The sequence below is a fragment of the Balaenoptera ricei genome, chromosome X (assembly GCF_028023285.1).
Source record: "Balaenoptera ricei isolate mBalRic1 chromosome X, mBalRic1.hap2, whole genome shotgun sequence".
Taxonomy (NCBI): Eukaryota; Metazoa; Chordata; class Mammalia; order Artiodactyla; family Balaenopteridae; genus Balaenoptera; species Balaenoptera ricei.
Window position 1 is genome coordinate 37690316 of NC_082660.1, and position 25119 is coordinate 37715434.

The following is a 25119-nucleotide window of genomic DNA, read 5'->3' on the forward strand; positions in this document are numbered from 1 at the left end:
GGTGTCAATTATGGATGTCCTATGTGGTTTATATGATACCATAGGACTTTACCATACAAAATCATGTTGCTAGAGGTACACAGAGGTATATGGTAAATCAGATGTATGAGAGAAAGAGAGAAACAAAAAGAGTCTTTACGGTTATTGCATGACCCCACCAGAATCAACTTTACTTACTTCCAAACTGAGAGGGAAAGGCACTTTCCTGCATGATACCTTTCCACCTGTACGAGGTCTCCCCACCGCTCTCGGATTAACATTAGAGTTTGGGAATGTAGCACTTCTAACTGAAGTGATAAGCAGAAAGAATCTGATGGATCTTGTTAAGCAAATCTAATATATTACTACAACAGCCAATGAAGTATAAGCAAACTTCATTTAACAAACGCTCTATTCCCCAAAAGTTGGCTATTATACTTCTCTAATGACTTATACAAAAAGTGTTGGAATTTGTGACATAATTTTAGAAAAAGGTTTTGTATTTAATTTTGAACCAATATAAACAAAACGTAAGGTCCAGGTTGCCCCTTAATTCATCATAGTTTAGAGAATATGGGTAGACCAAATGGTACTATTTTTTCTCTCCAAATAGTACTATTTCTACCTCATCATTTAAAGTTTTTACCTGCAAAGTCAATAGTAAAATTAAAAACTTGGTTTTTAACAGACATATCACTATTCTTTACACTGGCCAGTTCCCCAGCCCCCATCTCCACCCAAAAAGGGTGACGGGGAGAGTTTAAGCTGCTCTAGTTCAGGACTAGGGGCAGATGGAAATTGTGTGTGTGTTGGGGGACACAAATTCTTTACAAATACAGGGCTCAAATTTCAGAAGGATACGCAGGCAGCTGTACATGTCCTGAAGAGGTTTCTCATCAGCAAAGAGCCTAGACTGTACCAGCTGATGGATAAAGTTGATCTGCATACTATGAACCAAGGCTCGTCCATCTTCCATTGGCAGGAGAAAAGAAGGTGGTTAATCAGAAAAGTGTACAGATTGTGTCATAGACCAACTAAGGAAGAGTACCCTCACTAACGATGAGTTTAAAAAAAAGAACTGAAATTATCTATGAAAACTAGAGAGTATACTAGAGAAACACTGAAACTTCTGTGGTCAGTAGGCAGTTACGATTATCATAAAATCTGCATCAGGTTACAGGATAAATTGCTAAACACATGTATTATTCTGCAAGAATGTTTCAATAATATAACACCAAACATTTAAATCAATACATATGATTTAAATCAGTATTTATGATTTACCTCCTGTTTCCTTATCCTCAACTAGAATTTCTAGCTTGAGAAGACGCCAGGGAACATCAGGGTCATCTCCCATCACAGTCAAGGTGGCTTCAAATTCTCCTTCAACTCGAAACTTCACTCGGCCATTTGCTTTTAGAAGAAGAAGAAGAAGAAGAAGAAGGTCTACTTTGCTAGAAAATAAGCAGCTTCCCGCTAACCTAGAACTTTCAGTTTCGCTCACGAGAAATTTTAAATAGACTCAAGATTCTTTCATAAGTGTTCAGACAATTCACCAGTTCCTGCATAAACAGTAGCCAGCTTCCAGGTCATCAAGAAACCAAAGGCAACTCTTCTAACATCACGAACAATAGTTTCTTGAGGCTCAACTCTAGGACCTAGTCTCTCCTCCAGCCCCAGGTAATCTTGCCCACTCCCCAGCTTCAAATACCAGCATTGTATTTCCAGGTACTAAAGGGAAATGATATGGCACAAGTTACGGATTCAAATACCACCAAAATTGTAGGTCAAGACTTCATAAGGATATTTTAAAAGATAAAACCCCAAAAGCTGTTTGAAAAATATTCTAACGAGTCAATTCTTTAAAAATGTATTTCAGGTACATACCGACTGTAAGATTTGCTAACTGAGGAGGAAGATCTGTGGTTACAAGCCGATGTCTAAGAATCTGGTTCAGCTGGTGAAGTGTAGCTTGTTTCTCAATTTTGGTAATTGGGTCTGGAGGAATAATTTTATCCTACAAAAAAGTTTAAGTGATCTAAAAATAATGTACAAAGAGACATAATTTTTACCTGCGCCTGTTCTAACACAGTATTTTCTTACTTTACCCAAGAGAACCTCAACACTCATTTCTGCAGTCTACATCCAATAACAGTGACCATTACTATCATGCATTAGAGTGTCAATGATTCCACCAGTCACCCAGCTAAGACGGTAATGCAACACGATCTTCTTCATGTTCTATTTATGAAACCAACTTAATGTCACTAGATGACTTTCACCACTTCTTAGAAGTATAAAATACAACAGCACCAAGTGAGTAAACAACTACCACAACAACAAATTTTAAAAAACACTTCCAAAAAGCAACTAGCATGCCGTATTTTCACATCTGAAATAGATGTTAAGTTACCTTCATAATTCTGTTCACCCTCACCTAAATAAATAAATAAATAAATAAACTCATTTTGATAGCTACTCACATTCTGGCTCCAATTTATTTCAACCCCCCCCCCAAATTTTAATTATAGAGAAAAAAGCAAACTACATGAAATATTTATTTTAAAAATACAGAACAGTTTTTTGTTTTGGCTGGGCTACTTATTAATATTGTAGAATCCAATGCCAAAGCCTTCAACTTTTGGGGGTGGGCTGGGGTAGGAATGCACTTACCCTAATGCAGGTTGGCAGCCGTGGGTAAGACCCAGTAGTCAGTACATCAATAGCATATGGGATGGCAAAACTAGGCAGGCGTGCATGGACCAGAGCATCTCTAGCTAATGAGGCCAGGCGATCAGCAGTATCCACAAACAGGATGGCTTGCTGATCTAAGAAGCTCGAGATCATCTTCAAAGCAAAGGATAAATGTATTACGCTTCCTTGAAAACTAGCCACTTTTCACGTCAAATATCATTTATTGATTCCAAAGTAAACTCTGAGAGGAATTAATATAGCTTTTCCATATTTCAAAATATTTCATCAAAAAATTTTCCAGTAATTTGAGGAAAGAAGAAATATTTTTAAAAACCAGTAATTTTCTATCAATTTAAATAAAAGGTTTCCCGATTCGTTTCTCCATCTTTAACATTACACATACATATGACAAGTTAGGAAAAATAAATAGAATAAAATGCTTTTTCTCTTACAGACTTCTAGAGTTGACTGGTAATAAAGGAGACATAAAAGCATGGTCTCCTGGACCCAGAATGCCTTGGTCTCAATTTTAATTCTGCAACTCACTAGCCCTATAACCTTGGGCAAGTTGCTTAAATTCCTCTTTGCCTCAGTTTTCTCAATATAAAATGGAGCTGATTTCCTTCCCCTCATAAGGTTGTTCGAGGATTAAGAGTTTATGTATATGAAATCTTTAGAACAGTGCCTAGAACATATAAAACACACAGTAAACACTGTCCATTATGAGATCTAGGCCAACTTCACGCCCAATACAGAAATCCTTTCCATCAGTTCTCTACTCAATGCATTTCACAAGTGTGCCTAAACTAGTAGAGGTCATCATGAAGCTGAAAACTACTTCCTTTCTGGAACAATACTTAAGGTCTTTCACGTCCTTCAAACAGGGGAAGCCCACTCTATCTTCAAGCTGAACATTCCAAATTCCTGACTCACCATCTCTATTCCACTGCCTGGAAATGCTCCAGTTTATCAGTGATCAACTTAAAATATGGTATCCAGAATTAATAACACATCATGCACACACAATGCCCTACATTTTCTCAGTATTCCCACACTTATTTTATTATCTGATTTTCACGACTCTAGGAAATAGACAAAACAAGATAATTACTATTATCTTAGAGATGAGAAAATTGAGGCTGAGGTTTAGACACTTGCTCAAAGATAGTGAATAATCAGAGGAGCTGGAACCAAAAAATGTTTTTTCTAACTCTTAGTTAGACCAGCACAGCCCCGCAGAAGTGCTACCTTCCATGACTAGTAAAATGGAGTTCTATTAACATCACCAACACTAACTTCTTATCAGCAGCCACGACACTGCTAACACACAGCAAGCTTGAAGTTAACTAAAGGGCCTTGATCTTCTGTGCATGAATCTCTATCAAGCAAGGTCCCCTTTCCCACCCTGAACCTAAAGCATGACTGTACTCTGATTTTTAACATATTTGAATCCTGCTTCTCTCAATTTCTGTATAGGTTTTTACTCAGATTTCGGTCATCCCAAGTCTCCATTCACTCAGGACACTGTAAAAATGCTTAGGCCAAAGAATACTAAAGATTTCCGTCCAGGAAGATGTGCATCAACCCTAGTGGGGTGCCACAGTTCATCGAGCCTACATCATTCCACCTTAAATGTGGGTTATTAATGAAACTCTCTAAACTACCTTGCTCAACTCAAAATAAACTAGCTCCAGCTATATTTCTTTGACTTAGAAATCAAATTAATAAAGATAAAAGTTTAGTTTTGAGTTACTTATTAGTGAATCCATATAGGTCCCTAATAATCATGTTCTTTTTTTATTTTTAAGTACTCACATACCAACTGTTGATATGATTAATACCAACCTCCTTTAAAATTTAACTGAGCACCAAACAGACACTTCTCTAAGGAAAATATACAAATGGCCAAAAGCACATGAAAAGACGTTCAACATCACTAGTCATCAGAGAAATGCAAACAAAAAACACAGCGAAGTGCCACTTCACACCTACCAGGATGGCCAGAATCAAAATGTCAGACAATAACAAGTGTTGACATGGAGCAATTAGAACCCTCTTACATTGCTGGTGGGAATGTAAAATAGTATAGCCATTTTGGAAAACAGTCTGGCAGTTCCTCAAATGCTTATTAAATATACAGTTACCGTATGACCCAGCCATTCCACTCCTAGGTATATACCCAAGAGAAATGAAAACACATGTCCACAGAGAAACTTGTATATGAATGTTTATAGCAACATTATTCATAATAGCCAAAAACTGGAAACAACCTAGAAGTCCATTAACTGATGAATGGATAAACAAAATGTAGTAGATCCATACAATTCAGCTATAAAAATGAGGTACTGATACATGTACAGTACAAGTACAACATGGGTGACCCTTGAAAACATCATGCTAAATGACAGAAGCCAATCACAAAAGACCATATATTATGATTCCATTTATATGAAATGTTCAGAATAGGCATATTTAGAGAGACAGCAGAGGTTGCTTAGGGCTGGGGGGTACTTGGGGTGACAATTAAAGGGTAATGATTTTCTTTTTGAGGTGATGAAAATGTTCTAAAATTGACTGCTAATGGTTGCACATATCTGTGAATATACTAAAAACCACTGAATTGTACACTTTATTATTACTATTTTTTTTTTTGGCTGCACCGCACAGCATGTGGGATCTTAGTTCCCTGACCAGGGATTGAACCCGTGCCCCCTGCGGTGGAAGCGCGCAGTCCTAACCACTGGACCACCAAGGAATTCCCAGAATTGTACACTTTAAATGGGTAGATTGTATGGTATGTGAATTATATCTCAAAATTGCTTTTAAAAAAGCTCAAGGAGGAGAAAGATATTTTTTCTTTTTCTTAGCTAAAACATTATCCAGACTGCTTTACCATTAGTTAGAGTTCTATAAACCATGTATTTATACACTCAACTAAACACTTCATATGTCTGGCATGGCTAAAGGTCATTATCTATTAAGAACCTCTAATGAGTCTAGTTAAATAATCATTAGGTTGAGAACACAAGTGTCAAAACGTGAATAATCCTCTAATTCTCCAGCTGATGGACTTTATCCCTGACAAAAACACATCTCTGTATCTACATTCACAAAACAAAAATACCAAAACTTTATGTATAAAGTTCAATATGAGACTTTATTCAGAATGTGACTTACTGGAATAGCCAATTCAAAAAACTAATAGGAAAATACTATACTATGAATTAATGAAAGATAAATACAATATGGCTCAATATCAAAACCAAGAGTTTTGGATTTTGCTTGATATTATTTTAACGACATACAGCTCAGTAGTATCAAACAGGTAATTTAAATACCCATGGTATAATTAGGGATTTAAAACTAGATTTGAAAAATTGAATACTTGGATTTTATATACTTCAGTAATTCTTAACTCTTCACTTAAAGTCTGAATATCTTTAGGAAAAGATTACCTCAAATTAACTAATTACTGAAAAGAAACCTTAGGCTTTTCAGAAATACTATACCATGCTTCTTCATTTCGGCCAAAATAGATTCATTAGACCTGGTATCCAAATTTGCAAAACAATGAAATGAATTGTAAACTTTCTGGTAAATAAGCTTGGAATAAGCCTGTTTATTAATATTTATAATAAAAACTATCCTTTGAATGATGACAACATGAATAAAATGACTTTTTCCCCCATAAAGAAAATTCAATATATGGTACAAAATATCCTCCCCCTTTGATCAATGTTATATAAAAGGATGATACCAGCTTACTCCTAGAGACAAAAGATCTGTGGCTAGAAATGTGTCTTCTTTTAACTTTCAAAAAAATATATTATTCTAGAATTTTAAATTCTCAGCTCCTTCAAACCTCTTTTTTCCTTTCACTTTAGCAATTTTCACATAAGCTTTCTTTCTAATGATAAGGGAACCTAGTGAAACTGAGGATAGCAAATGCACTGGGCTAAAATTGAGGGGAGATGTCAGAAAATCATATGCAGAAACACACTGTGTTGGAGATTTCTTTCTAAAGGGAAATATTATGGAATATGCAAACCCCAATAGATTTGCAAATGTAAAGTTACTATAAAAATATTTCAACTTAGCTTGTCAGGGTGCTCTCACTATTTTAAGATTTTATTCATTTTATTATAATTACTCTACCCTTTCCAATATGAACTCCATTCTCCTCATTTTGTGTCTCGTCTGTTAACATCATATCATCCTCCCCAAGTTATGAGCTCAACAGGCTAACACAAGATCCCTACTGATGTTTCTCCTCCTTAACATTTCTTGAACATAGCTTAAAACTTTTGTGGGGGGTAGGGGGGTGCATATTTTAGAATCTTTGGTACACTTCACTACAGGTCACGCCTATGAATTCAAAAGAATGACTCAACAGTCAAAAGACCATGAGCTTCCTGAGGGCAGGGACTATGCCTTATTCAAGTCTCCATCCACCATGCCTTATGCCCTGTGTGCAATAAAGGGTTGGAGAATGAACAGATGAATAAACGAAGGGACAGATAAGTGCTATCATCAGCTCTGTGGCCTTGAAAAAGCCATTTAACTTCCAGGAACCTTATTTCCTCACCTGTAAAATAAGAAGAGAATACTGACTCTGCCATTCTCAAAGGGCTGTCAAGAAATCAATAGGCAAATTTAGGGAATACTCTGCAAACTCGAAGGAAGCATACGAATGTAAGCTAACCATTTTCCCCCTTTAGGTCCAGTCTCATATTTAACGTCTTCTAGCGTAATGACATCTCCAGATATGGCCTACTCTTTTTTCTGATTAGGTGTCCATAAACAAATACTAAGTTTCTACAGATATATATTATACATTATCATACAGAAATAATGATTACTCACATAAGTAATGTATCCCAAAACATATCAGCAGATATAAGTTAGAGCTAAAATTAGAAACTATGCCTATTACAAGTTAACATTCCAAAAAAAGTTATTTTATATAAAATAAAGTCAAAAGTTTAACTCACCGCACATTTTTCCACTTTGCCAGCATTATTAGCCCATTTTACTAAAGCTAATAATCGAACAAAGAGTTGGCGTGTCCGGCTAGCAAACTGCACTATTTCTATTTTCCTTTAAAATAAAACAAAACAAAACAACTCTTAATGAACCAACAAATTTGAAGGAGTATTTCACAATTTATTTTATCTGAGCTAAAATATGAATCAGTCTTTGTTTACAACCATTACAATGAAATGAACCACCTAAAATATTTATCTAAATATGAATTATTGTCACATTTTGTGTATCACCTGCATATACTTCATTTTCTACCTCAGAGTAACATCTCCAATAGAATGCTTAAGCAATGAATCACATTTTCAAATTAATTTTATACTGCAATAAAAGTTGTTTACTAAAATATACTAAATTCACAAATATAAAATTATTATATAGAAGTTAACTGGGTCACAAAGGGACCAAATTATGGTTTGAAGTTGAAATTATGAATTAGTAACCTTTCTGGTAACAGAAAGAAAGTGAAACAGCTCTTTATCAAAACTTGACACTGTATTATTTCTACAAAGGCAAGGGCCCATTTCCCATCTTGCAAGAGCATGGTTTATAAAATTGAATAAAGAGCTTAACTATGCAACTCTTTACCAAACTAATTTCAATAACAAAGTACTAAAAATAAAAGCTAGAAGGTCTGTCCATATCTATTTTTATGCTACACCCACTACAATGCTTTTTCTCCCCATACTCATCAGTATTTTTATCATCTCCTCATAAAGGCTTAAAAGCTTTACGTTGTCAATCAGCGTGTTAGCTAGACCTCTCAACTTCATGGCAGCTACAAAACTGATAATCATACCTTTCATGGTTTACCTTAACGACGCACAAAAAAATATTCGACAGGCCAGGACTGATGACAGGCCCCAGCAAGACACCAACCTCCCTCCAAGTGGACTCTGACATATTAATCTTGTTACAGCTGTTCACTGACCTGTAGATCCAACCCACACCTCTGTATCCCACCAACAGCAATACCATGATGCAGTGCACCAAAATGAAAGTTTCTGCTGAAGCATAATCCTAACTGAAGACCACAGAGTCTAGCTCCTATTGAGAGCATACGCAGCCCACAAACAACCTGAAAGACTTCCTTAAGGTTCAGCCTGCAAAATGATTATTGGTAATAGAAAGAGAAGAATCAAGGACACTGATACAATTATGACTCTTTGCCAGGGTCTGTGAAGGATCCTTAGAGATAAAACAAGCAGAGCGCATCACAGGCAAGACTGGAACACAGCAGAAATGTTAAATGTACACTAAGATCTGGCAGTCACCTCAGGGCCAAGAGTCTCAGTGCTGTCATTCTAACTCAGCAACGGCTTACAGAGGATGTGAGGTCTCTTCTCTCACAGAGTAAACGTATTTGTATATTACTAATTCCGTTGCCAGAGGAGCTTCTCTACTGGAAAGGAGACATCCCCCTTTGTAAACTTTTTTAATATGGTTTTTTCTTGACACCACGCTGTCTCAAGTGATAGGCAGCATGAGTTGGTTTTCCAAGGCCCAGTGTCCCTTCCTACCCCGGAGTGGACAGAACAAATCCTGATTTTCTTTTTTTTTGTTTTTTCCCAAATGAATGCATTGTGGGTATTTTATTTATTTATTTATTTTTGGCTGGTGTCAAATATATTTTTTTAACATCTTTATTGGAGTATAATTGCTTTACAATGGTGTGTTAGTTTCTGCTTTATAACAAAGTGAACCAGCTATATATATACATATATCCCCATATCTCTTCCCTTTTGCATCTCCCACCCTCCCTATCCCATCCCTCCAGATGGTCACAAAGCACCGAGGTGATGTCCCTGTGCTATGCGGCTGCTTCCCACTAGCTATCTATTTTACATTTGGTAGTGTATATATGTCCATGTCACTCTCTCACTTCATCCCAGCTTAACCTTCTCCCTCCCCTTGTCCTCAAGTCCATTCTCTAAGTCTGTGTCTTTATTCCTGTCCTGCCCCTAGGTCCTTCAGAACCTTTTTTTTTTTTTTTTTTTAGATTCCATATATATGTGTTAGCATATGGTATTTGTTTTTCTCTTCCTGACTTACTTCACTCTGTATGACAGACTCTAGGTCCATCCACCTCACTACAAATAACTCCATTTCGTTTCTTTTTATGGCTGAGTAATATTCCATTGTATATATGTACCACATCTTCTTTATCCATTCATCTGTCCATGGACACTTAGGTTGCTTCCATGTCCAGGCTATTGTAAATAGAGCTGCAATGAACATTGTGGTACATGACTCTTTTTGAATTATGGCTTTCTCAGGGTATATGCCCAGTAGTGGGATTGCTGGGTCGTGTGGTAGTTCTATTTTTAGTTTTTTAAGGAACCTCCATACTGTTCTCCATAGTGGTTGTATCAATTTATATTCCCAACAACAGTGCAAGAGGGTTCCCTTTTCTCCACACCCTCTCCAGCATTAATTGTTTTTAGATTTTTTGATGATGGCCATTCTGACTGGTGTGAGGTGATACCTCATTGTAGTTTTGATTTGCATTTCTCTAATGATTTAATGATGTTGAGCATTCTTTCATGTGTTTGTTGGCAATCTGTATATCTTCTTTGGAGAAATGTCTCTTTAGGTCTTCTGCCCGTTTTTTGACTGGGTTGTTTGTTTTTCTGATATTGAGCTGCATGAGCTGCTTGTAAATTTTGGAGATTAATCCTTTGCCAGGTGCTTCATTTGCAAATATTTTCTCCCATTCTGAGGGTTGTCTTTTCGTCTTGTTTATGGTTTCCTTTGCTGTGCAAAAGCTTTTAAGTTTCATTAGGTCCCATTTGTTTATTTTTGTTCAAATCCTGATTTTCATTTCCTTCCTTTAAAACGGTCCAGCCAAACCATAATACAGGTATGCTTCAATTGTCTCTTCCACTTCTATCTTTTCGATCTATGTCTAATTCTCTCAGAAAGGTCATTGGGGGTAGGGAGTGGAGCGTAGTCACTAATAAATGCTAAAATCCGCCCTAGTGACTAGGTATTTAAAAAAAAGATCAACCAAAGAGCATAAGTAGTTCCAAAGATAGAGTCAAGTAGCCTATACTGTAGCCCCAGTTTAAATCTCCATCACCTGATTTCTTTGAAACCTTAATTTATCTTGTTCCTTTGGACTATGGAAACATACTAGCGTTTAGTAATGTCTTAAGCCCCAAACTCCAACTGAATCAAAATTCTCTTAACTATAAAACAGCAATAGCAGTAGACAAATGTCCACTCTCCACAGATATCTAACAGCATCATTGCAGCAAATGATAAATTAGCAGCAAGCTTTCTAAAGTCAGTCTCTTCCTCAGCTTTCTCCATTTAGTTCTGTATTTTCTACATCTTCCTACCCCCTCAGGCACTTGACCTGGTCAGTGATTCAATAAAGATTTCTAGAAGAGAAGGTCCAGAGCTGGCCTCATACCAAGAATTGTCAAGGATGAGGAAATTATATTTCCCAGGGCTCCTTAAACAAATGGTGTGAAGTCACCCTAGGCTCTCTGCGCCTAGGTTCCCGGTCCACAACTCTACCACCCATACCTACACATACCTCCCCGCCCCCCGCCACTTTCTCTCTCACTCACACACACACACACACACACATACTCATAGATATATCAACACAGACACAGATTTAAGGTTTTTTTCATACTCACCTTTCCACATCAGATTTCCTTGGCAGTCTAAGAAGAAAAAAAAAGAAACTGACTAAATACACGCACACCTTCATCAAAATATGGTAATGGTCTTTACTTTGACTTATTAAATACCTTAGTATTTCAGAAAAACTGGATAAATAGACACTACAGGCTTGTGGGGCTCCCTACTCTTTTTTATTTTATGAGTTTCCGGCAATATAGCTACAAAGGAAAAACTAACAAAGGAACATTTCTCTCCATTCAAAGTGCTTCAAAAGATACTGCATGACCCTCAAACATTTAAAAAGACCAAGTCTTACCTTAGCACACTAAATCATAGAGAGTCAGAGAAAATATTCTTTTAAGACCAAAATGATCATGGATGCAAGGTACTACTTAGTTGCCAGCCTCCCCATATTCAATGGAACCTTGCTTCCAAGCACTAATCCCTCCATGTTTTGTTACGGTGGGCAAAACTGGAAGCTAGGCACACAAAAGGGCCAGCGTCAGCCAAGGGATGTACAGTAATTATGATGTTGCTTGGTTAGATGCAAATGATTACTTTTAAACAGTTCCAGTGAGATTTTGATCTCTTTTTTGGTAGTTCTCCAGTACAAAAGCCAGCAACCAATGTCACCATTTCCCCTGAAATTATACCATTTAACACTCTCACATCCACCGATGCTTAGAAAGGTCCTGATTTGCTTCCTGAATCACCACATTCTGTAAACCTCTATCCTATGATCCAAGATTCAACAGCCTGAACTCTAAAGCCTCCCCTACATCTAATAGGCTCTTGAAGAATACGCACTGAGCCGCTTAGACCCTCTTCCCCACCGACATGCCACAGGTGCAGAAAAACTAAAATCACTGCCAGAGATTCGAGGTACAAGGAAGGGAAACTATTAAAATGAGCTCTGACTTAGAGTTACCTACAATTCTTCGGGTAGACAATGGGATGGAAGCTCAAGTTATGATCCAAGAGATACAAGAAACTAGGTAGGAGCTAGAGAGTCCAGCAGATCAGAGGATGAAGCAAAAATTAAGGCCTTATTATAAGACTGCAAGTAAAAGCAGCTACTGGGAAGTTCCTATACCTGTGAAAGATCCGGAAAACACTCCTTGAGAAGACTCCCCTGTCCTCAAGAGAGGGAGGGAATGAGAACCATGGATGCTTGTATGTGAGAGAGGGAGAAAAACAGAAGAGTAGAGCCTTCGGGGGTAGAAAGAATAGGAATCATTGTTCTAGCCGCCCCCCCCCCCCCAGAGACCCTAAAAGGATCATCTCTTGCCAGAGGTGGTGTCATTTCAGGGACAAAGGATAGGCTTTGCTGCCTACATCCCTTCCCCCCCCCCCAATTCCTCCTAATCTATTTAAAATTCCTTTATGGATGACAAAGCCACCACTTGGGGAAAAAACCAACCCCAAAGGGCAAATCTTTGGAAGAAGTCACAGAAACCTTGTTTACACCAAAGCGTTTTAAGACAAGTTTACATGACTGAGATCCTAACATTTTTTGATTTTAATTAAAAGAGGTTTTTAAAAGGAAGAACCTAAGTCTCTAAAAAATCACAGCAGAATGTAAACTCTAAGATGAAAGCATGTATTACATGAGTCGGGGGAGGAAATGAACAAGCAAAAGGAAAAAAAATAGAAATCTGGGGCCAAAAACAAACCACCTTTTTTGCTTTCAATAGTCCACAGACAAGCATCAAATGTGGCAGAAATAAGGCTCAAAGTATACCTTGAACACTGGTTTTATATTAATACATTAATCCTGGCAGTTTTTACCTGGAACAAGGAAAAATACATGATTTAGGAACTTCCAAGGTATATTCCTAAACCAATTTTGGTTACCACAAATCAAAACAGAAAAAAGTTATTTTATATACCTATGTATCAAAAGCAACAGTGAATTTTCTCCTTAAATTCGCCATGTCTACAATGACAGGTGCCCTGACTTAGAACAGTTATTGTTCTCAGCCCTGGGGAAGGTAGCAAACAACTCAAAATCCCTGTCCTCATTGAACTTCCAGTGAGGAGGAGACAGACAACAAAAAATAAGTGCTGTAGAAAAACAAAGCAGTGAGTAAGAAGGATAGATTGAAGGGGCAGAGTACTTCTCATGGGTGATCACCAAAAAGTCTTTCTGATAAGTTACATCTGAACAAAGACCTAAAGGAAACATGAAAGCAAGCCACACAGATTTCTGGGGGAAGAGCAAAGGCTCTAAGGTGGAGTGTGCCTGACCCTATCAAGAAAGATCAATAAGAATAGCGTGGCTGAAACAGAAGAAGCAAGGAGAGTATTAGAAATGAAGTTAAAGAGGTAAGGGAGAGAAGACACATCATGTAGGATCTTAAAGGTAGACCACAGTCTTGGTTTGCTCAAGATAGTCCCGGTTTATGCCTGTCCTTCTGCCATTGTTATTAATAGCACCACCTTTCATACTCAAAAGTGTCCTGACTTGGACCATAAATTTTATGGTCACTCTCTATACAGGTGACTATAAAAAGTTTTTACTCTAAGTGAGATGGGGAACCACGGGAAAGTTGTGAGCAAATAAGTTTTAAAAGGATCATCCTGGGGCTTCCCTGGTGGTGCAGTGGTTGAGAATCTGCCTGCTAATGCAGGGGACACGGGTTCGAGCCCTGGTCTGGGAAGATCCCACATGCCGCGGAGCAGCTAGGCCCGTGAGCCACAACTACTGAGCCTGCGCGTCTGGAGCTTGTGCTCCGCAACAAGAGAGGCCCGCGCACCGCGATGAAGAGTGGCCCCCGCTCGCCACAACTAGAGAAAGCCCTCGCACAGAAACCAAGACCCAACACAGCCAAAAAAATAAAAATAAATAAATAAATAGCGTTCCCTTTAAAAAAAAAAAGTACGATTAAAAAAAAAAAAAAAAAAAAGGATCATCCTGGCTATTTTATGGAGGAAAAACCGTAGAGGGGCAAGGGTACCAGCAGAGGCCCCAGTTAGCAGACTACTGCAGTAACACTAGCAAACGATTAACACTTGATGGAAACGTTGAAAAGTGGTCAGATTCTGAAGTCAGAGATGACAAGACCTGCTAATGTACTGTGTGGGATTGGAAGAAAGAGGAGCCAAGAAGTACTCCAAAATTTCTGCCCTAAGCATCAAAAGGAAGAATGGAGATACTATTTAGTGAGATAGGAAAGTTTTGGGGGGATCGAATGGAATCAGGAGTTTGGTTCTGGACTTGGTCCACTGAAATGCCCATTAAGTACTTAAACGTAGGCACCTGGATATAGTCTGCAGCTCAGTGGAGACGCCTGTGCTGGAGAAATAAGTACGGGAATCATCAACATATAAAGGGTGCAGGATGAAGTATAAAACTGTATACTTATTCTACAGCAATAAAATAAATGTTTCTCTTTTCGTACTAAGTCCTAAAACAGTAACAGCAACACAATTCAAAGAATTGCTACAAATGCCCCATGGAGAAACAAAATATACAAATTACACAACCACCGATAGCGGCAGTTTTCAACAGTTTCCCATAGCTCTACATAGGACGGGTGCATGATATTTTCTCATGGATACTCAAATTCTTATGAAATCCAACAACTAATGGTGCAGAGAAGTACATTACCACAATAATCCCTAATCATGACAGCTATTTAAGTTTCTCATTACACGGGCGCGGGGGGGGGGGGGGGGGCGGGGGAGGCTTCTTTCTGTAAAGTACAATGTATCAAAATTCTCAGAATGATGTTTTACAGGAGTAAGTGGAGCCTATTCTAATTCTTTAAGTCATCTGCAAAAAAATATTTTAACAGTCTCTAGCAACAAATTACTGTGACACTGCACAGCCTAATACCTACATACTCATGTATTTCAGCTGAATACACTGATCTGGAGCCTACCAATAGATAAAAGATAAAAACGAATCTAGATGAAAATTAGTAATTCTTACTTTTTCTGAACATGAATTTAAAAATGTAAAACAGTAATTCAAGTATATATACCCCTAAATTTTAGTTTCTTTTCTTCACACACCTGAAAATCTTTACAGTGTATTCTGATCCTATTCTGAAGAGATTAACACCCTAATCATGTCCCAAGGCATTTCACCCGGTAACTTGGTGATTTATAAACTCCGTTCATACCCCAAGAGACAATAACAGCAGGCTAGTTACAAAAAAATCTTACACTATGCGTGAAGACTTCAGTCTCAAACGTTCCAGAAAAACAAACAAGCTTGGAATCCAAAATTTTGCATTATTTTATACACAATACATCTCCTGAGTTCAAACTTTGTCAGAAGTAATTACAACCTACATTTAAAATGTACCGTAAGAAGCTGTAAAACAATTTCTCATCTTTGGGATTTTTTTTTTTTTTTTTAAGCTCGAATAGTATGTATTCCTAAACCGTAATCTTGGGGTCTGGGCTAGAAAGCTTCCAACCAAGAAATCAATAGGGTTCAGCTGGCAAATCGAGCAAAAATTCCAAAGACTGGCTTTTCAGGGAAAGTCTAACAACGTGCATAATTCACAAGTCTCGGCTGCTTCATCTCCAGAAAGATCCCAAATGCAAAGCTTCTCCTCCACCTCCGCTGGGCCCCAAGAGTTCAAAAATTCTAGACTAAGCAGCCCAGCAAAGAGGAGAAAGCAGCAGCCTTTTGGGGAGAAGGAGGTGCGAACCTCTCAGCCGGCTGGGCGGGAAGGGGGGCGCTGGGGAGCAGGCGTGGATTTCGCGGCACTTACAGGTCAGTCAACACCATGAGCTCCGAGTAGGCCCGGTGCAGCAGAAATTCGATGAGGGTGCTTAGCCGGTAGCCAGGGCTAGCCGCCGCCGCAGCGGCCGCCGCCACGGCGGCTCCCGGAGGAGGAGGCGCCGGGGCTGACGCCGGGCCACCGCTGCCCCCGCCGCCGCCTCCGGTCGGGACCAGCTGGTGGTTCTCCAGCTGCACTGGGGCCATGGCGGCGCAGGGCCGGGCTTGGCGCAACGGCACAAGATGCGGCCCTCGAACCTCCCTCCCGGGCGCTCGATCACCGCGCCGAAGTAGGCGCGGGCGGAGTCGCCGCCACCGCCGCCTACTACCGCCAGGCCGCCTCTGAACAGGAAGCCGTGCGCTGGCCGCGGAGGCCCGCCCCCATGTAGCGACAAGCCCGCCGGCTCCAGGGACTGGAGCAAGGGGCGGGGGGAGGGGGAGGGCGGGGAAGCGGGGCGGGCGCCGCAGAGAAGCTGCGCCCCCGCAACTGATCAGAGTGCGCTCTGCCAGGCTGCCGCAGCGTCCATGTTGACGGCCCAAAGCGGAAGTTGTTAGGCAGAACGGAAAGGGAGCCAAGGGGGGACTTCCGACAGCAACCTGTGCCTTTTCTCCCGGCTGTCGGGCGCTCGGACGCTGGGGGGCGCGTGGGAGTGGGGCTGGGCCGGCGCGCTGGCGGGAAAAGCGGAAGCGGGGGCCGCGCGGCCACGGAAGTGAGTGTGAGGGCAGGGCTACTGTCCTCACCGCGAACGTCAGCAGTTGCCCCGCCCTTGCCCTCTCCGCCCTCCGGGATTTAAAAGGCTCCAAGTTGCGCTGAGGTGTTGATCAACGCTCCCCTGGTGGGTGCAACACGACCGGGAGGCCACCCTGTCCCAGATGTTTGTGACTTATGGTTCTGGACTCGCAAAGAAATTGTTGCGGCTGCGTACTTCTGACTGCTCACATCTTTGCCCCGCCCACAGTCTGCCCATGTGCCTTTCGTGGGATAGAAGACGTTTCCGTCATTTTTGTTTTTTTTAAACTGTGGGAAAAGACTCGAGAAAATATGATTAGGGGTAGGAGCAGGGCCACTGGCAGAATAACTTCACTTTAACGGAGTTAAATATGTGCTGAGCTCTTTACCGACCCCCAGATCCTGGCAGTTCTACCACGGAAACAGCCCTTAAATCCTCTACCGCTGATTCTCCCACTTGTTTCTTGTCCCTGCTCTTGAAGTAGCCGCCCTGCCTTCCAAGGACTTTCAGTTCATCTTCTGTGCCCTACTGCCACTTTTTCCCCCTCAAAATTCACGTTTAATAATTTTGCTTCCTGCGTTAAAGCGGCGATTCTCAACCTTGCCTGCACGTTGGAATCTTGGGGGGTGGAGGGGTGGGTGGCTTTAAAAAATACTTATGCCACCCCCACCCCCAATACATTCGGCTTTAATTGGTCTGGGCTTCAGGATTTTTAAAAGCTTCCTAGGTGATTTGAATGTGCAACCGTTTAAAAGCGTCAATTGCTGCGACCCTTTTCAAACATCTATTTGCAGATTCTTAAATGTAACTCTTAGGTGTAAGAGATGCACTTGCTGTTCCCTAAGGTTAAAATACTCTCATTCTTGTCCACTTGTGTAATTCTTAGTCATTCTTGAAGACCATTCACCTGTCCTTTGAGGGTGTAACTTTTGGAGTGTAATTAATCACTTGCTCCCTCTTTTGTGAACCTAAAGCACATTTACACAAACAATACCATCATAGTACTCAGCAAAAGACATTAGATTACTTACACCATCCCCCCACAGGTACAGTTGCTGGAGGGCAGATACCCTCCCTAAGATTCATCTGCTACCTCAGGAAACAAACACGTTTTTTCTAAGTTAGTTAGAATGGTACCATTTCTTTTGCAGTTGTTTTGATTTGTTTTACTGAAGCTTCTTTTTCCTCTTTTGAAAACTATTGACTTCACTTAAAACGCCCTGGTGGTCACATACACAATGTACAAGATGGTCCTTAAGGTCTTTTCTCATACTCACATTCTGATTCTGTGTGATGTTGATGGGATTTTAACTCTGCCTTATTGCATTTATTAAACACAGTTATACACCATGCCTCTTGGTATTCATTCTATTTGACAGTAAGATTCTACCTAGAGAAACTACAACCAATTTGCAAATAAAAAAAAATTAATGGGTGGATGGGGGTTGTTTTAGAAAAGAGGAATTTTCACCGGCATCCATCGGGTTAGATTTTAATGAAATTTCTGTGAGTCTGAATACGTATCTTTAAAAATTGGAAAGTACTGATTATTAAAAACGATATTCTAACGGAAAATAGGGTGAAAATACAAGAATAGAACTGTGAGACTTGATGTGCTTGAATTGTTGGAGATCGGGGAGGTAATTTAAATGAAAACTGAAAGTGATAGCCCACCTCCCAACCTGATAGTACAGCCAATTAAGCAAATATAGGAACTGCTAATCGAAGAAATGAATAAGGAAGGAGAGAAAATGTTAGCATGTTTGGCTGAGTTACTAAAGCAATGGCTCATACCCAAACTTTTGGAAATAGTGTAATTTATCATTTTAAAGCCTACAGTACAATGTTTGGCACTGTAATATAAATACCTAATTTTTCATTCACACTCTTCAATTGTTTCTCTATTTGGTCATCACCAGATTCTATCACACCTGAGATAATTTCAGAACTAGCAGCATATTTCCTCAGCTCTTAAATCAACCTAACACTTTAGATCTTTCATGAAGTCTATCTGATTTTAATGAGGAACAATTTGATTGCAAAATATGGGGAAAAAAGAACATTTCCTTATAAGCCCTTTCGATGGAAAATTGAAAATTTGATACATATACAGTTGACCCTTGAACAACTTGGGGGTTAGGGGCACAGACCCTCCTTGCAGTCAAAAATCCATGTATAATTTATAGTTGGCCCTCCCTAACTGGAATTCCTCCTTATCTGCTGTTCTGCGATTTTCAACCAACCTCGGATCATGTAGTAACATTTACTGAAAAAAAAAAAAATCTGCATATAAGTGGACCCATGCACTTCAAACCCATGTTATTCAAGGGTCAACTGTAGTTTCCTTTTGAAACATACAGCTGCCCCTCAGACACAAAAGTCTGGGAAAGGAATTGAAAAGTATTTTTTCTTTCTTTTTTTTATGATATTACAATCAATTCCTCCAAAATGGAGAGCAAAAGCAGTAACTGCATTCATTTAAGAGATGCTCCTTTCATAGTGAAGTTGAGGGAAGGAGCTCACAATACTGTGAGTATGGTCTGACCAACCTAGAAAAAATGAGAACACTTGGATGGCTTTGCATATAGAAGAAAACCCAAACTTCTTAGTGTGGTCTCTAAAGCCATTAACACAGTGGTCCTTGCCTGCTTCTCCACCTCCACCTCCTGCCACTCTTTCCTTCATTCACTTCACTGTAACCTCACTGGATCAAGTACATGCCATTCCCTAAGGTGTTAGGGCTTGTCTACTGTTCCAAATACCTGAAACACTGGTATCCCAGCTCTTCACGTGGCTGGCTTCTCATCCTTCCAGTATCAGCTTAAAAGAGAAAATCCTCAGAGAGGCCTCCCCTGACTCTATAATATTAGGCAGGTACAAGGAAGTTCATCGTAACGTTGTTTGTAGAAGCAAAAAAATAAGAAGAATCTCAACTGTCTCTCAGTAGGAGAATGGATACATAAATTACTGTATTTCTACATAACTCTTCAATTGAATAAATTAGACCTACGTGTACCAACATGGAGACACCTCAAAAACAATATGGAATGAAAAAAACTCATCTTTTTGATACCATTCCTATTTTTAAAGCACACAAAATACTCTATAATTTAATACATCGTAGACAAAGTAACAAATGTAAATGAGGATAATAGACACCACCTTCAGGATAGTAGTTACTTCTAAGGAAGGGTTAGGGATGAGGTGATACTTTATTTGTTATTAGCTATTAGTTATATCTAATGGGTTTCTTGAAAAACAACCTGAAGGAAATGTGACAATATTAATATATGTTAAATCTGGGGATAGAGATATGATTGTTAATATATTCTGCACTTTTCAATATTTTTGAAATATTTCATAATTTTTAAATTTTCTATTAGTATTATTTACACAAGCTGCCATAACAAACACCCCCCCCCCCCAAATCTCAGTAACTTAGCACAGAAAGGGTTTATTTCTCGTGCTCACAAAGTTCAGTAAAGATGTACCTGATGGAGAGGCTCTCCTGTAAGTAATAACCTAGAGATACAGTCTCTCTTCATCTTGGGAAGCCATCACTCTAACCCGGAGATTTTTTTTTTTTTTTTTAATATCCACCCACATTCCATTAGCCAGAATTAGCCACATGGCTTGTTTAAAGGCCAAGGAGCTGGGAAGTACAGTCTTCCTGTGTGCCTAGGAAGAAAATGAAATGGTTTGGTAAACAAATAACATTGTTTTTACCACAATATTAAGGTAGTCTTTTTTTCTTAGAGCACAGCCTCTGAAATCAGACCACTTAGAAAAAGATCCTAGCTCAACCACTTATGATCTTAATGCTTTCCAGGAGTTTACTTCATTTCTCTGGGTTTCTCAGTCTCCTCATCTGTAATAATAGTATTTACCTCAAAGGATGATTATGAAAACTAAATGATATTTATTCTTTTTTTAATTTTACTGAAATATAGTTGATTTACAATGCTGTGTTCAATTTCTGCCATACAACAAAGTGACTCAGTTATACAGACATATATTCTTTTTCATATTCTTTTCCATTATGGTTTATCACAGGATACTGAATATAGTTCCCTGTACTATACAGTAGGACCTTGTTGTTTATTCATCCTATATATAATAGTTTGCATCTGCTAATCCCAAACTCCCAAACCCTCCCTCCCCCATGCCCCCCACACCGCAACCACAAGTCTGTTCTCTATATATGTGAGTCTGTTTTTGTTTCGTAGATATATTCGTGTTTTTTAAAACTTATTGAAAACTGACATTTTTTTTTGAATTTTATTTTATTTTTCTATACAGCAGGTTCTTATTAGTTATCTATTTTATGCATATTAGTGTATACATGTCAATCTCAATCTCCCAATTCATACCACCACCACCACCCGCCCCACCCCCCCACGTTCCCCCCTTGGTGTCCATACGTTTGTTCTCTACATCTGCATCTCTATTTCTGCCCTGCAAACCAGTTCATCTGTACCATTTGTCTATATTCCACATATATGCATTAATATAAGAAATTTGTTTTTCTCTTTCTGACTTACTTTACTCTGTATGACAGTCTCTAGGTCCATCCACATCTCTACAAATGACCCAATTTCGTCCTTTTTATAGCTGAGTAATATTCCATTGTATATATGTACCACATCTTCTTTATCCATTCATCTGTTGATGGGCACTTAGGTTGCTTCCATGACCTGGCTATTGTAAATAGTGCTGCAATGAACATTGGGGTGCATGTGTCGTTTTGAATTATGGTTTTCTCTGGGTATATGCCCAGTAGTGGGATTGCTGGGTCATATGGTAATTCTATTTTTAGTTTTTTAAGGAACCTCCATATAGTTCTCTATAGTGGCTGTGTCAATTTACATTCCCAACAACAGTGCAAGAGGGTTCCCTTTTCTCCACACCCTCTGCAGCATTTGTTGTTTGTAGATTTTCTGATGATGCCCATTCTAACTGGTGTGAGGTGATACCTCATTGTAGTTTTGATTTGCATTTCTCTAATAATTAGTGATGTTGAGCAGCTTTTCACGTGCTTCTTGGCCATCTGTATGTCTTCTTTGGAGAAATGTCTATTTAGGTCTTCTGCCCATTCTTTCATTGGGTTGTTTGTTTTTTTAATATTGAGCTGCATGAGCTGTTTATATATTTTGGAGATTAATCCTTTGTCCGCTGATTCACTTGCAAATATTTTCTCCCATTCTGAGTGTTGTCTTTTCTTCTTGTTTATAGTTTCCTTTGCTGCACAAAAGCTTTTAAGTTTCATTAGGTCCCATTTGTATATTTTTGTTTTTATTTCCGTTACTCTAGGAGGTGGGTCAAAAAAGAGCTTGCTGTGATTTATGTCAAAGAGTGTTCTTCCTATGTTTTCCTCTAAGAGTTTTATAGTGTCCAGTCTTACATTTAGGTCTTTAATCCATTTTGAGCTTATTTTTGTGTATGGTGTTAGGGAGTGTTCTAATTTCATTCTTTTACATGTAGCTGTCCAGTTTTCCCAGCACCACTTATTGAAGTGACTGTCTTTTCTCCGTCATATATCCTTGCCTCCTCTGTCATAGTTTAGTTGACCATAGGTATGTGTGTTTATCTCTGGGCTTTCTATCCTGTTCCATTGATCTATATTTCTGTTTTTGTGCCAGTACCATATTGTCTTGATTACTGTAGCTTTGTAGTATAGTCTGAAGTCAGGGAGTCGGATTCCTCCACCTCCGTTTTTTTCCCTCAAGATTGCTTTGGCTATTTGGGGTCTTTTGTGTCTCCATACAAATTTTAAGATTTTTTTGTTCTAGTTCTGTAAAAAATGCCATTGGTAATTTGATAGGGATTGCACTGAATCTGTAGACTGCTTTGGGTAGTATAGTCATTTTCACAATATTGATTCTTCCAATCCAAGAACATGGTATATCTCTCCATCTGTTTGTGTCATCTTTGATTTCTTTCATCAATGTCTTATAGTTTTCTGAGTACAGGTCTTTAAACTCCTTAGGTAGGTTTATTCCTAGGTATTTTATTCTTTTTGATGCAATGGTGAATGGGATTGTTTCCTTAATTTCTCCTTCTGATCTTTTGTTGTTAGTGTATAGGAATGCAAGAGATTTCTGTGCATTAATTTTGTATCCTGAAACTTTACCAAGTTCATTGATTAGCTCTAGTAGCTTTCTGGTGGCATCTTTAGGATTATCTATGTACAGTATCATGTCATCAGTGACAGTTTTACTTCTTTTCAAATCTGTATTCCTTTTATTTCTTTTTCTTCTCTGATTGCCGTGGCTAGGACTTCCAAAACTATGTTGAATAATAGTGGCGAGAGTGGACATCCTTGTCTTGTTCTTGATCTTAGAGGAAATGGTTTCAGTTTTTCACCATTGAGAATGATGTTTGCTGTGGGTCTGTCATATATGGCCTTTATTATGTTGAGGTAAGTTCCCTCTATGCCCACTTTCTGGAGAGTTTTTATCATAAATGGGTGTTGAATTTTGTCAAAAGCTTTTTCTGCATCTATTGAGATGACCATATGGTTTTTATTCTTCAATTTGTTAATATGGTATATCACATTGATTGATTTGTGTATATTGAAGAATCCTTGCATATACTGAAGAATTCCTGGGATAAATCCCACTTGATCATGGTGTATGATCCTTTTAATGTGTTGTTGGATTCTGTTTGCTAGTATTTTGTTGAGGATTTTTGCATCTATATTCATGAGTTATATTGGTCTGTAATTTTCTTTTTTTGTAGTATCTTTGTCTGGTTTTGGTATCAGGGTGATGGTGGCCTCATAGAATGAGTTTGGGAGTGTTCCTTCCTCTGCAATTATTTGGAAGAGTTTGAGAAGGATGGGTGTTAGCTCTTCTCTAAATGTTTGATAGAATTCATCTGTGAAGCCATCTGGTCCTGGACTTCTGTTTGTTGGAAGATTTTTAACCACAGTTTCAATTTCATTACTTGTGATTGGTCTGTTCATATTTTCTATTTCTTCCTGGTTCAGTCTTGGAAAGTTATACCTTTCTAAGAATTTGTCCATTTCTTCCAGGTTGTCCATTTTATTGGCATACAGTTGCTTGTAGTAGTCTCTTATGATGCTTTGTATTTCTGCAGTGTCTGTGTAACTTCTTTTTCATTTCTAATTTTATTGATTTGAGTCCTCTCTCTCTTTTTATTGATGAGTCCGGCTAAAGGTTTATCAATTTTGTTTATCTTTTCAAAGAACCAGCTTTTAGTTTTATTGATCTTTGTATTGTTTTCTTTGTTTCTACTTCATTTATTTCTGCTCTGATCTTTATGATTTCTTTCCTTCTGCTAACTTTGGGTTTTGTTTGTTCTTCTTTCTCTAGTTCCTTTTGTTGTAAGGTTAAATTGTTTATTTGAGATTTCTATTGTTTCCTGAGGTAGGCTTGTATTGCTATAAACTTCCCTCTTAGAACTGCTTTTGCTGTATCTCATAGGTTTTGGATCATCGTGTTTTCGTTGTCATTTGTCTCTAGGTATTTTTTGATTTCCTCTTAGATTTATTCAGTGATCTCTTGGTTATTTAGTAGAGTATTGTTCAGCCTCCATGTGTTTGTGTTTTTTACGTTTTTTCCCTGTAATTTATTTCTAATCTCATAGCGTTGTGGTCAGAAAAGATGCTTGATATGATTTCAATTTTCTTAAATTTACCAAGGCTTGATTTGTGACCCAAGACGTGATTTACCCTGCAGAATGTTCCATGTGCACTCGAGAAGAAAGTGTAATCTGCTGTTTTCAGATGGAATGTCCTATAAACATCAATTAAATCTATCTGGTCTATTGTGTCATTTAAAGTTGTGTTTCCTTATTAATTTTCTGTCTGGATGATCTGTCCATTGGTGTAAGTGTGGTGTTAAAGTCCCCCACTATTATTGTGTTACTGTCGATTTCCTCTTTTATAACTGTTAGCATTTGCCTTATGTATTGAGGTGCTCCTATGTTGGGTGCATATATATTTATAATTGTTATATTTTCTTCTTGGATTGATCCCTTGGTTATTATGTAGTGTCCTTCCTTGTCTCTTGTAACACTCTTTGTTTTAAAGTCTATTTTATCTGATATGAGAATTGCTACTCCAGCTTTCTTTTGATTTCCATTTGCATGGAATATCTTTTTGCATCCCCTCACTTTCAGTCTGTATGTGTCTCTAGGTCTGAAGTGGGTCTCTTGTAGACAGCGTATATATGGGTCTTGTTTTTGTGTCCAGTGAGCCTGTGTCTTTTGGTTGGAGCATTTAGTCCATTCACATTTAAGGTAATTATCGATATGTATGTTCCTATTACCGTTTTCTTAATTGTT

At 38.7% G+C, this 25119-nt stretch overlaps 1 protein-coding gene across 4 annotated transcripts in view; it reads right to left on the reverse strand.

Moving 5' to 3' along the window:
* The window catches only part of MED14 (mediator complex subunit 14), a 73363-nt gene extending 56622 nt beyond the window's left edge, over nt 1-16741 (reverse strand). For all 4 annotated transcript variants that reach the window (XM_059910190.1, XM_059910188.1, XM_059910187.1 and 1 more), the window contains exons 1-8: nt 16074-16741; nt 11361-11387; nt 7665-7770; nt 2653-2826; nt 1867-1996; nt 1264-1392; nt 841-948; nt 178-310 (exon numbers count right to left, since the gene is read on the reverse strand). In XM_059910190.1, the coding sequence (XP_059766173.1) occupies nt 178-310; nt 841-948; nt 1264-1392; nt 1867-1996; nt 2653-2826; nt 7665-7770; nt 11361-11387; nt 16074-16288 (1022 nt within the window). In that variant the 5' untranslated portion in view covers nt 16289-16741. The remainder of the gene's footprint in view (nt 1-177; nt 311-840; nt 949-1263; nt 1393-1866; nt 1997-2652; nt 2827-7664; nt 7771-11360; nt 11388-16073) is intronic.
* Between the last annotated feature and the right edge of the window lie 8378 nt (nt 16742-25119).